We start from the raw sequence: 12,596 nt of genomic DNA, 5'->3' as shown, positions 1-12,596 counted from the left end.
GGTCGAGGGGCGCCCCTTTTGGATCCCGGACTGGGTCCTGCTCACGACGGATGCCAGTCTTCGGGGTTGGGGGGCAGTGACCGGCTCATTATCGCTTCAGGGTCGTTGGTCCGCGGAAGAAGCACTTCTCCCCATCAACATCCTGGAACTGCGGGCTGTGTACAGGGCCCTGCAGTCGTCCGGCCCCGCTCTTCACGGAAGGGCGGTTCAGGTGCAGTCCGACAACGCCACCACGGTGGCGTACATCAACCACCAAGGGGGAACTCGCAGTCGGGCAGCAATGTCGGAGGTGTCTCGCATTCTTGCTTGGGCGGAGTGTCACGTTCCAGCGATCTCGGCAGTCTTCATTCCCGGAGTCCTCAATTGGGAGGCGGACTTCCTCAGCCGTCACGATGTGCATCCCGGGGAATGGTCGCTTCACCCAGAGGTGTTTCAGCTACTCGTGGACAGGTGGGGGCTGCCGGAGCTGGACTTGATGGCCTCCCGTCACAATCACAAGTTGCCCGTTTACGGGTCAAGGACAAGAGACGCAGGCGCCTGTCTGGTAGACGCTCTGTCGGTGAAATGGACGTTTCACCTGGCGTATCTGTTTCCTCCGATATCCTTACTTCCTCGGGTTCTGCGGAAATTCAAGCAGGACGGCGGCACGCTCGTGCTGGTGGCTCCGGCGTGGCCCAGACGTCCTTGGTACTCCGATCTGAGGTGCCTCTCCATCGACGCTCCGTACCTTCTTCCTCAGCGTCGGGACCTGTTGTCTCAGGGGCCCTGCCTTTACCCGGATCTGGGTCGGCTGTCTTTGACGGCGTGGCTCTTGAGACAGCCGTCTTGAGGTCTAGGGGTTTCTCCAGTTCAGTGATTGGTACCATGCTTAGGGCACGCAAGCCTGCCTCCGCGCGGATTTACCACAGGGTGTGGCGCACTTATTTTCAGTGGTGTGAATCCAGAAACTATGATCCGCAGGTGTTCCGGGTTTCCAGAATCTTGGAATTTCTTCAATCGGGTTTGGACCTCTGCTTACGCCTGGCCTCTCTGAAGGTTCATGTGTCTGCTTTGTCCGTGTGGTTTCAGCGACGGATTGCTACACTGCCAGATGTTTACACCTTTTTCCAAGGTGTTCTCAGGATCCAGCCTCCCTTCGTGCCTCCGGTGGCTCCGTGGGACTTGACGGTGGTACTGAGGGTCTTGCAGGGTCCTCCTTTTGAGCCGCTTGAGTCGGTGGAGCTCAAGTGGCTGACGTTTAAGACCATTTTTCTCCTGGCAATTGCTTCGGCCAGGAGGGTTTCAGAATTGGGGGCGCTTTCCTGTCGCCCTCCTTTTCTGATTTTTCACCAGGACAGGGCAGTGCTCCGCACGCGTCCTGAGTTTTTGCCCAAAGTGGTTTCAAAGTTCCACATTAATCAGGAACTTGTTGTGCCAGCTTTTCAGTCACCTGATCTTTCGGCTGGTGAGGCTTCTTTGGATGTGGTCCGGGCACTTAGAATCTATGTGGACCGGACTGCTTCGGTTAGGAAGTCGGATTCTTTGTTTGTCCTCTTTGGTTTTCACAAGAGGGGTTGGCCTGCCAACAAGCAAACGATAGCCCGTTGGCTTCGTTCAGTTATTTGTGAGGCTTATGCGCAGGAGGGTTTACCTGTGCCAGCCTCTGTTAAGGCTCATTCCACTCGTTCTGTGGGTCCCTCTTGGGCTGCTAGACGTGGCGCCTCCGCTGTTCAGCTGTGTAAGGCGGCTACTTGGTCTTCAATTCAGACGTTTTTGAGGTTTTATGCGTTTGACACCTTCGCCTCTCAGGATGCATCCTTTGGGCGCCGGGTACTCCTTTCAGCACAGGAGCGTCCCCGCCCTTAGTTGAACTGCTTTGGGACATCCCCAAGGTCAACCCTGTGGACCCCCTATGGACCCTGAAGTAGAAAACAAGAGATATGGTAAGAACTTACCTTTGTTATCTCTGTTTCTACGAAGTCCATAGGGTCCACAGGGCGCCCGCCCTGACGCACCTGGCTTCAAATGGGCTGTGTGGCTGGTCACCGGTTTTCCGTCTCCCATTTCTGTGAGTATGGTTTCTTGTGTGTTCCAGTCTTCCTTCTCTCTGTTTAGTCTCCTCCTCCGGCCTTAGCTGCTTACCAACTGAGGTGCCTGTGGCCGGGGCGGGGTATAGAGGAGGACGGACCCAAGTGCATCCTGGGAGCAGCAAAGCTTTAACTGCGTGGTGCCCGTGGATCCAGATCCAGCTATACCCCAAGGTCAACCCTGTGGACCCTATGGACTTCGTAGAAACAGAGATAACAAAGGTAAGTTCTTACCATATCTCTTGTTTTTTGGAATGTTGGAGGAAACTGAAGCCCCTCGCAAGTACAGGGAAAGCATACAAACTCCACACATTTAGGGTGTAGTGGGAATTGAACCCACGACCTCAGTACTGTGAGGCAGTAATGCTAACCATTACACCGTCTGTGCTGCCCAACCATGTCTCTTCAGTTCTATTGATAGATGCATCCAAATTGCATTTTACACTGTAGGATACTCTACACAAACAGGCATACAGTGCATCCAGAAAGTATTCACAACGCTTCACTTTTCCACATTTTGTTATGTTACAGCCTTATTCCAAAGTGGAATAAATTCATTTTTGTCCTCAAAATTCTACACACAATATCCCATAATGACAACTTGTAAAAAGTTTGTTTGAGATTTTTGCAAATTTAATTAAAAAAACAAAACAAAACACTTGAGAAATCACATGTACATAAGTATTCACGGCCTTTTCCATGAAGCTCAAAATTGAGCTCAGGTGCATCCTGTTTCCACTGATCATCCTTGAGATGTTCCTACAGCTCTATTGGAGTCCACCTGTGGTAAATTCAGTTGTTTGGACATGATTTTCAAAGGCATACATCTGTCTATATAAGGTCCCACACTTGACAGTGCATGTCAGAGCACAAACCAAGCATGAAGTCCAAGGAATAGTCTGTAGACCTCCGAGACAGGATTATCTCGAGGCACAAATCTGGGGAAGGGTACAGAAAAATATCTGCTGCTTTAAAGGTCCCAATGAGCACAGTCGCCTCCATCATCCGGTAATGGAAGAAGTTCGGAACCACCAGGGCTCTTCCTAGAGTTGGCCAGCTGTCTAATCTTGAGCAATAGGGGGCGAAGGGCCTTAGTCCGGGAGGTGACCAAGAACCCGATGGTCACTCGGTCAGAGCTACAGCATTCCTCTGTGGAGAGAGGAGAACCTCCCAGAAGGACAACCATCTCTGCAGCAATCCACCAATCAGGCCTGTATGGTAGGGTGGCCAGACGGAAGCCACTCCTTAGTAAAAAGCACATGGCAGCCCGCCTGGAGTTTGCCAAAATGCACCTGAAGGATTCTCAGACCATGAGAGACAAAGATTGAACTCTTTGGAGTCAATGCCAGGCGTTATGTTTGGAGGAAACCAAGCACCACTCCTCACCAGGCCAATACCATCCCTACGGTGAAGCATGGTGGTGGCAGTATCATGCTGTGGGGATGATTTTCAGAAGCAGAAACTGGGAGACTAGTCAGGATAGAGGGAAAGGTGAATATAGCAATGTACTTATAGCAATGTACAGAGACATTCTGGATGAAAACCTGCCCAAGAGCGCTCTTAAACTCAGTCTGGGGCGACTGTTCATCTTTCAGCAGGACAACGACCCTAAGCACACAGCCAAGATATTAAAGGAGTGACTTCAGGATAACTCTGTGAATGTCCTTGAGTGGCCCAGCCAGAGCCCAGACTTGAATCCGATTGAACATCTCTGGAGAGATCTGAAAATGGCTGTGCACCAACGCTTCTCATCCAACCTGATGGAGCTTGAGAGATGCTGCAAAGAGCAATGGGCAAAACTGCCCAAAGATACATCTGCCAAGCTTGTGGCATCATATTCAAAAAGACTTCAGGCTGTAATTGCTGCCAAAGGTGCATCAACAGAGTATTGAGCAAAGGTTGTGAATACTTATGTACAAGTGATTTCTTATTTTTTTTTTTTTTATTAAATTTGCAAACATCTCAAGAAAAACTTTTTACCCGTTGTCATTATGGGGTATTGTGTGTAGAATTTTGAGGACAAAAATTAATTTATTCCATTCTGGAATACGGCTGTAACATAACAAAATATGGAAAAAGTGAAGCGTTGTAAATACTTTCCGGATGCGCTGTATGCTCAAATCAGCTCCTTAATTTAGCCAGGGTTAATGTGTTTAGTATCCCTAAATATCTATATCTGTTACCTCCCACCCTCCATTCCCCTAAAAAAAACAAAAAAAAACACACACCTGTTGACTATTGTGTATAATCGTGTGGCTCTAAATGCTTTATAATAATGACAAGGAGTAATCACACACAGAGGGGTATTCAATATGAAACGTTAACTTCACTGTCAAAGTTAACGTTTGATATCGGAGTTTTTACCTGCGTTAAAGTATCGGGCGCGCTCCCGCTTATACCCGTATTCAATATAAAATTAACGAAAACGGGAAACTCCGAAGTTGGATTTGCGTAAAGTTACAAATTTTTCCTTAAAAAAATTGTAAGGGATTACTTGGGGGACAGGTTGGAATCTTCACGTTTAAAATGGTTGACTGCACAGACAGAGTGGACTGATCATTTGACAGATAGAATGAACCGTAGACTGTTATTCCGTTCTCATTTATATTATATGCAGGCTGACAGAACTGGTAGTTTTTTGGCACACTTGGTTCAAGCTGATCGTCCTTCTGCTGTTGTCTCGGAACTAATTGGGCCTGAGGGTTCTATGGTCACATCTACACAAGATATTGCAGAGGTTTTTAGTTTATTTTATAAAAACTTATATCAAACACAGTTGACTGAGGACGTGAATGCATTGTCATTATATGTTGCTTCTGCTAGGCTTCCAAAATTGTCATCCGAGGTCGGACGTATTTAGATGCCCCGTTGACCCTGGAGGAGGTAGATGCTGCGATTAGTTCCTTTCCCGGTAACAAGGCACCCGGATCTGATGGGATTCCCATAGAGATATATAAAAAACATGCTCGTATCTTTGTTCCAAGACTTTTAGATCTGTTTAATGGGCTCTATGAAGAGAATTTGTTCTCTCCATCTATGTCTGAAGCCATAATTGTTGTGCTCCCTAAACCCGGGAAGGACCCTAGATACCCTGATTCCTATAGGCCAATTTCTCTAATTCCCACAGATGCCAAAATTTTGGCTAAGATCCTTTCTATTCGGCTAAACACTGTTATTACTTCGATTGTTCACCCAGACCAATCAGGATTTATGCCAGGCAAGTCGACGTCGGAGAACATTAGAAGGCTGCACACTCACTTACAGGCCTCCCATGGCGAGGAATCGTCCTCTGTTATTGTGTCATTAGATGCTGCAAAAGCATTTGACTCTGTGGAGTTCCCCTTTCTGTGGGAGGTCATGTTATGTTTAGGGTTTGGGCTGGTGTTCTTGAAATGGGTAAAGCTTATGTATGCGAACCCTACTGCCAGGGTGTCAGTGAATGGGTTTATCTCCCCATCCTTCCCCCTGTCTCGGGGCACAAGACAGGGTTGCCCCTTGTCCCCAACCCTGTTTGCATTGGCTATTGAGCCGTTAGCCTGTATTATACGTTCTCACCCTGATATTATAGGTCTACAATTGGGTAATAGAATGGACAAAGGGCCTGATTCAGAGCCGAACGCTCTGACCAGAGCGTTCGCTCTGAATCAGGGCCCTCCTCCATGAAAATGGAGCGGCCTCCTGGCCGCTTGTATAGCTGTGGGTGACCACCCACAGCATATGCGAGCGGCCAAAAAGATGGTCGCGATGGTCTTGACCATCGCGACCATCGGACTTGCGACGGAGACCCTGCGGTAGGGTCTCCCTGCCACAAGCCCTGGAGTGATTTTGGCTCTATCAGAGCCAAAATCACTCCCACTGACATCACTAGTGATGTCAGTGGAGCCAGCTTCAGACGGTAGGCGTTCCCATGGGAACACGCCTCCGTCTGGCCACCACGCCCCTGGCACGCCCACCAAAGGGGGCTTGCTGTCAATCAACATCGACAGCACGCCCCCTTTGGTGCGAGACCCGGAGCGATGGAAAGCCCGTCGCTCCCCGGGTCTCGCGCATGCGCACGACGGAGCTCCCTCCGTCGTGCGCATGCGCAGTGGGGAACATCGACCCACTTGCGAGCGTACTGCCGCTCGCGAGTGGGTCTGAATGACCCCCAAAGTTTCCTTATATGCAGATGATTTATTACTTTTTTTGTCTGACTATGTAACAGCTATGCCTGTGGTTCTTCAAGTCATAGAACAATTTGGAATTTTTTCTGGTCTTAAGATAAACTGGGACAAATCATCTATCCTTCCTCTTAGGGGGTTGTATCCGACTGTTCCCATTGTCACTCTCCCTCTCTGTTGGGTAAATAAATTTAAATATTTAGGTATCTGGATAACTAATTCCCCAAAGGACTATATAGTATTCAATGTTGAGCCCCTGTTTGTCTACTTAAAGGGCAAACTTCAGTCCTGGCGCCGGCTCTCTCTTACCGTTGCTGGTAGAATTAACTTAATAAAGATGGTGGTGCAGACAAAATTTGTGTACGTTTTGCAGCATTCTCCTGTTTTTATTACAGATACATTGTTTAGGCGTTTGAATAGTCTTCTTTCTTCATTGGTCTGGGTGAATCGTCGACCACGTATTCAATTGGCAGCTCTGACCCGATCTAGGTCTGGGGGAGGTTTGGCTCTTCCAAATTTCAAATTTTATTATTATGCGGCGCAGATGGCACATATACGGTTATGGCTTCAAGATGACTCCCCTAATGCCCTGCACGTTTTGTTGGTTTCTCAGATTTTCCCTAACTTTACACCATTGCAGGCCTTGCTTGCGGGTAGAATTATACAGAAAGGCCCTCCCCTGTTGATGCAAGCTATTAAGATATGGAAATTGGTATCTAGTATTCTACAGTTTACGGGATTAGATCCAGACACTTCTCTATGTAGTTATCGTATATTACCTGAACTGGCCTCTTTACAGCTTGAGGTGACATGGGGTTCTAACGGTGTAACTACATTGGGTCATTTATATGACACTTCAATTCTTAAATCTTTTGCACAACTCCAAGAAGTTCATCATCTCCCTCCATCATATTTCTATAGATATTTACAATTACGGCATGCTCTCTCGGCTCAATTTTCAGATGGCCCTCCTCTAATTCAAATATCCCCATTGAAGTCATTCCTTTTATCTTTAGGTCCCCGGAAGACGCTTTCTTACTTATACTCCTATATATTGTCTTCTTATCATAAGGATAGTTTACCACATCTTAGATCAAAGTGGGAGAGAGATATTGGCCTTATAAGTGATACGGAATGGGATAATGCTCTAGAAGCTCCTCGTATTTCCACGACTTCTATAAGATTTCAACAGATTCAACTGTTTATTCTACACCGTACCTATTTAACTCCTGTTCGTTTGCTAAAATTTGGGGGGAGAGCATCTGACATATGCCCTAAGTGTAAAATTAGTAGCGGTACTTTCTGGCACCTTCTATGGGATTGTCCGGTGGTTACCACTTTTTGGAATAAGGTTCTGAGAGTTTTGTCCAATACAGGTATTGCTCCCACTTTAGCTACGCCATTGACGTGCTGTTTAGGCTCTATGGACGATGAGGTAGTGGACAGATATCTTAAACAATACATTGTCAATATGTGTACACTAGCTAAGGTATGTGTGGCTCGGTCGTGGACGGCTCCTACAGGACCAGATTATAATGCTTGGCTGTCCTTGGTCCGTACCACTGTTGAACATGAAAAACATGTGTTTTGAACATGAAAAACATGTGTTTATTTGTCACAAAGCTGAGAAGAAGTATGAACGTATCTGGAGCAGTTGGCTTAAATCCTGTTATGCCCGTGCACTGCCTAATGATTGACCGGTATATTATTGTTAGGATAATGAGGTAGATTATTACTTTGTTGGAGGTAATGTGCTGTGTGATAAGTTGAGAATTTATTGTGATCTAGTTGATTTTGCCAATTTTTCAGGTGTTATTTTTGACAATATTCCAATATTTGTATAGTGTGGTATTTTTTTTGTATTTTTTTTTTTTTGTTTTATGTGTATATATATATTCTCTATGTTTATTGTTTTGGTATACACATTAATATTATATTTTTTATAAGCAATGGATCTGGGATGCAGTTTGTAGATCTAGGTTTTATATTCCAGATACTGTTATTTGATTATGTATTTATGTGTGTATGTATGTGTGTGTGTGTGTGTGTGTGTGTGTATATATATATATATATCGTTCCAATGGCGGCACTCCGTGCACACAAGTCAGTGCATTGATATCAATGCACTGACTTGTGTGCTTTTTTCACGGAGTGCCGCCATTGGAACGATATACACAGCTTCCCTCATTCATATGAGGCAAGACTGAGGAAGGCACCCGGCAAGTATACAGTTTTGAGGGCCGGATCTTTGGTTTGTTATATATATTTATATATATATATATATATATATATATATATGTTGTTATTTTATTTTTATTTTTTAATTTTTTTTATTATATATTTTTTATTATTTATTTTGTTTGGTTATTTGTTAATGTATTTCTATAAACCAATAAAAATTTACTCAATTTAAAAAAAAAATTTGTAAGACCCCCCTAAAGTAGTAAAAACATGGGGGATCACTATGGGTACCCCCGTTTTAGCCTTTAATTGAAAGTCGGGGATTTAAATTGCCGCAGCAGGTGTTTTTTTTCTGACATTGAAGAAGTGATGCAGAAGAGCACTTAGGTTATTTTTTTCGTTTTTTTTAAGTGGTCCCATCAAATTTGGGGTACATGAAAATGGGTACTAGCATATTTTTATGTCCCTAAAGTAAGTTTTTAAAAATTCTGCATTTGTGCACCTGCCGCTATAATTCTATTCTAGAAAACATCTGCCGCTATAATTCTATTCTAGAAAACATCTGCCGCATACTTGCAGAATAGCCCTGAACCTATTTCCCTATTGTTATACAATTTTTTCCCATTTTTTTTTTTTTCTCCCCAATTTTTAAATTAATTTTTTGGGGTGTCCCTATTTTTTTTTTTTTTTTTGACACAGTTCTTTTTTAAATGTCAGTCCCAGGGGTGCAGGCTATTTTTTTTAAGCCTGCACCCCTAAACCCCAATTCTGCACTTTTTTTCGACACCTATTCAATGGTGAAAAGTTATCCCCCATTTTTTATCAAAACTGCAATAAGTCTTTGAAATTGAATACGGTGTAAAAGTAAAACCTGCGATAATGACATCATACCTCCGATATTAACGCAAAAACGATGTTATCGCTCCCATATTGAATACCCCTGACAGTCTTTTGCACATCATCACTGTGAAACATGGCACTGTTTGCCTTATGGCCTTGGAATGGGTTAACGTGCTGTATTTTGGCACAATTCCTGAGATTCAGAAACTATAGAAGCTACAGTGGTCAACGGAGCGTACAATGAAGAAAATGTGCTGGGCGTAACACGTGGCCAGGCAGGTAGTGCAGTCACTTCTATAGATCCATAAGTGTCCCATGATAAATTATGTACCTTCTTTTGTATTAGGTCTTAGCGCTTTTACACTGTATATAAGTGATCTTCCTTATAGTACACTAGTATTCCTAATGAATGCTACATCAAAGTCGCTTCCACTGCAAGGGTTAATGCAATTTTACATTTGGATGATTGTATTGTGTTTCTCATGGGAGCTCAGTGAATGCAGCTTTGACTAATGCAGTCCAAGGGACACCTGATAATTATGGTACATACCGATCACAGCAAATATAGAACTAGGAACCTTCATGGTCAGGGCTGGTCTGTACAAATACTGCATTTGCCATAGGGATCAATGATCTGTGTGATCACATCCATTCATTGTTGTATTAACCAAAACACCACTATGTGCAGCTGGGGGATAATCGCAGCACTGATATTGATGGGTATATTTTTTTGTATTTGTTACATGTAAACACTTACATGGCAGCATCACAAGTGTTTATACATTTTAAAACATTATATACACATTACATGCATTTAATGGTTTTACAGGTATTTAAGAAGCCGCATGAGGTGGTTACTGTCCTGCTGATCCAAACTCTGGCTGCCATGGTCCCATCCATCCCGGTTTGTCTGAGCACAGCCATGGAGCGAGCCAATCCCGAGCACAAGCTCAGCACATTGCTGGAGCTCTATCAGACCACCAGTCACTTTGCTAAGGCTCTGGAGGCTGCTATCATGCCCAATATTGGTAAGTCTGGTCTCATTCACTGTTTAAATGTTCTGTGTAAGTTTTGTGTGGTTTTTTATTTTTACATTTATTTTATTTTACTACTTACACTCACATGTGAAATCCTAGTTCACCATATGATATCATAGACCATAGGCATTGCGGGAGCACTCGCTATCTGAAGATGGCGAATGCTTCCGCATTCAAGCTCCGAAAATATTGTATTTTCGGAGCTTGATGAATTCTGGCCCCATACTAGTGTATGGGGACAGCGGGCCATTCCGCCGGAGGAAGGTAAATAGGAGATATCTGTGATACTAGTGTATGGGGACAGTGGGCCATTCCGCCAGAGGAAGGTAAGCAGGAGATATCTGTGATACTAGTGTATGGGGACAGCAGGCCATTCCGCCAGAGGAAGGTAAGTAGGAGATATCTGTGATACTAGTGTATGGGGACAGCGGGCCATTCCGCCAGAGGAAGGTAAGTAGGAGATATCTGTGATACTAGTGTATGTGGACAGCGGGCCATTCCGCCAGAGGAAGGTAAGTAGGAGATATCTGTGATACTAGTGTATGGGGACAGCGGGCCATTCCGCCAGAGGAAGGTAAGTAGGAGATATCTGTGATACTAGTGTATGGGGACAGCGGGCCATTCCGCCAGAGGAAGGTAAGTAGGAGATATCTGTGATACTAGTGTATGGGGACAGCAGGCTATTCCGCCAGAGGAAGGTAAGTAGGAGATATATGTGATACTAGTGTATGGGGACAGCAGGCTATTTCGCCAGCGGAAGGTAAGCAGGAGATAACTGTGATACTAGTGTATGGGAACAGCGGGCCATTCCGCCAGACGAAGGTAAACAGGACATATCTGTGATACTAGTGTTTGGAGACAGCGAGGCAAATCCACCAAAGAAAGGTAAGTAGGAGATATCTGTGATACTAGTGTATGGGGACAGCAGGCCATTCCTGCTACAACTTCTTGATGAATGGTCCGATAACTCAATATTACAGGTAAAAATGTAAATTTCACCTGCTTTTGTAAAAATTAAGTGATGATGAATAAGCCCCTCTGTCACATACTTCAGATTATACACATAAAACATACACCGCATTTAATAACCCCACACAGTGCTAGGGGCAAGTAGTTGATATGGTCATAATGGAAAATCCTTGCAGTTTCTTTTATCATGGTCCCAGTCAGATGGAAGGCAGATTTCCTTTATTGCAGCAGTGCCATTGGGTCTTGTACAGTTGGTTTAATGTTCTGTTTCTCCTTAATGAATCCTGTTCTTGGCTTTCAGGCATTAGCATAGGAAACGGTTCTGTAGAGCTGGCTGCAGTCCACCATGAAAGGTGCCACTCTGTAATTACTCTACAGTGTTCCACTCCCAGGTGTGTCAGGAGTTAACTCCGCAGCTACTGTGCTGTACATTGCTGCTCTGTGCAGAAGCAGACACTAATGGCACGAAAGGTGCTCTTGGCCTGTTACACATTTCAGCAGCATAAAGGCCCTGGGATCTTAAAGTGATCCAATATTTTCTTATTTAAAGCGCACCTGGACGGCCTTCACATGGAACGCAACTCATTAGAGCTGAATAGTAATTTTTTGGTGGAGATAGCACCTTCTTAAAATTTATCATAACTTAAAGAATATTTTTGACACCTCACAGCGGAGTATGATCTGTCCGTAAGTGAGTCACTTCATACTGCCATATTTGTGTAACACTCTGTCCCACATTCCACATCACTGACTTTTTCTTTATCTGTTTGCATATCACATCTATTAAAAAAGAAAAAGAAACCGTTAAAGCAAAGTATTTTTATTGCCTAAAATGTAGTTTGCCGCAGCACAGTAACACCCAGTCAGTGAGATCATTGTAGCAGCTTTCAGTCGGCCCAAAGGCGAGATTTGTGAACTGATGTTTTACTATATATAACGTGTAGCTTACTTTCACATGTATCAATACATAACCGTTTTATTTTTAACCATGTGTCCGTCCACTATAAGCAAATAAACCATGGATAAGTGGCTATTCTAAATTATTTCACAGCTTTAAGGAACATTACATACCAGGGCAGTAACTAGGGTGGTGTCACCAGTGCCATGGCACAGGGCACCGCAGGGCAGGGGGCGCTGTTTGAGCCTGTCACTTTTCTGTTTATTATCACTCTCACTTGTAGTTTCCTCTTATTTTATCCCCAGCATCTCCTGGCCTCCCCTGTCTCTTCCCTGGCCCTTCCCCATGAGGCCATGGCCCGTTTTTGGGTGCGTTCCTTAAGTCCCTATTTTAAAAATAATGGGGGGGGGGGGTGCGCCAATGAACAGGGCACCAAAAAGTCTAG

At 44.6% G+C, this 12,596-nt stretch overlaps 1 protein-coding gene across 3 annotated transcripts in view; it reads left to right on the top strand.

The window, feature by feature from the left end:
- The window catches only part of COG7 (component of oligomeric golgi complex 7), a 100,687-nt gene that overhangs the window by 52,131 nt on the left and 35,960 nt on the right, over positions 1-12,596 (top strand). For all 3 annotated transcript variants that reach the window (XM_088452058.1, XM_088452061.1, XM_088452060.1), the window contains exon 8: positions 10,077-10,275. In XM_088452058.1, coding sequence (XP_088308184.1) covers positions 10,077-10,275 — 199 coding nt within the window. The remainder of the gene's footprint in view (positions 1-10,076; positions 10,276-12,596) is intronic.

This window comes from Taudactylus pleione, unplaced genomic scaffold (assembly GCF_031769625.1).
Source record: "Taudactylus pleione unplaced genomic scaffold, aTauple2 ptg000032l, whole genome shotgun sequence".
Classification (NCBI taxonomy): Eukaryota; Metazoa; Chordata; class Amphibia; order Anura; family Myobatrachidae; genus Taudactylus; species Taudactylus pleione.
The sequence above is the reverse complement of the archived record's forward strand: the minus strand, read 5'-3'. Positions and strand labels throughout refer to the sequence as shown.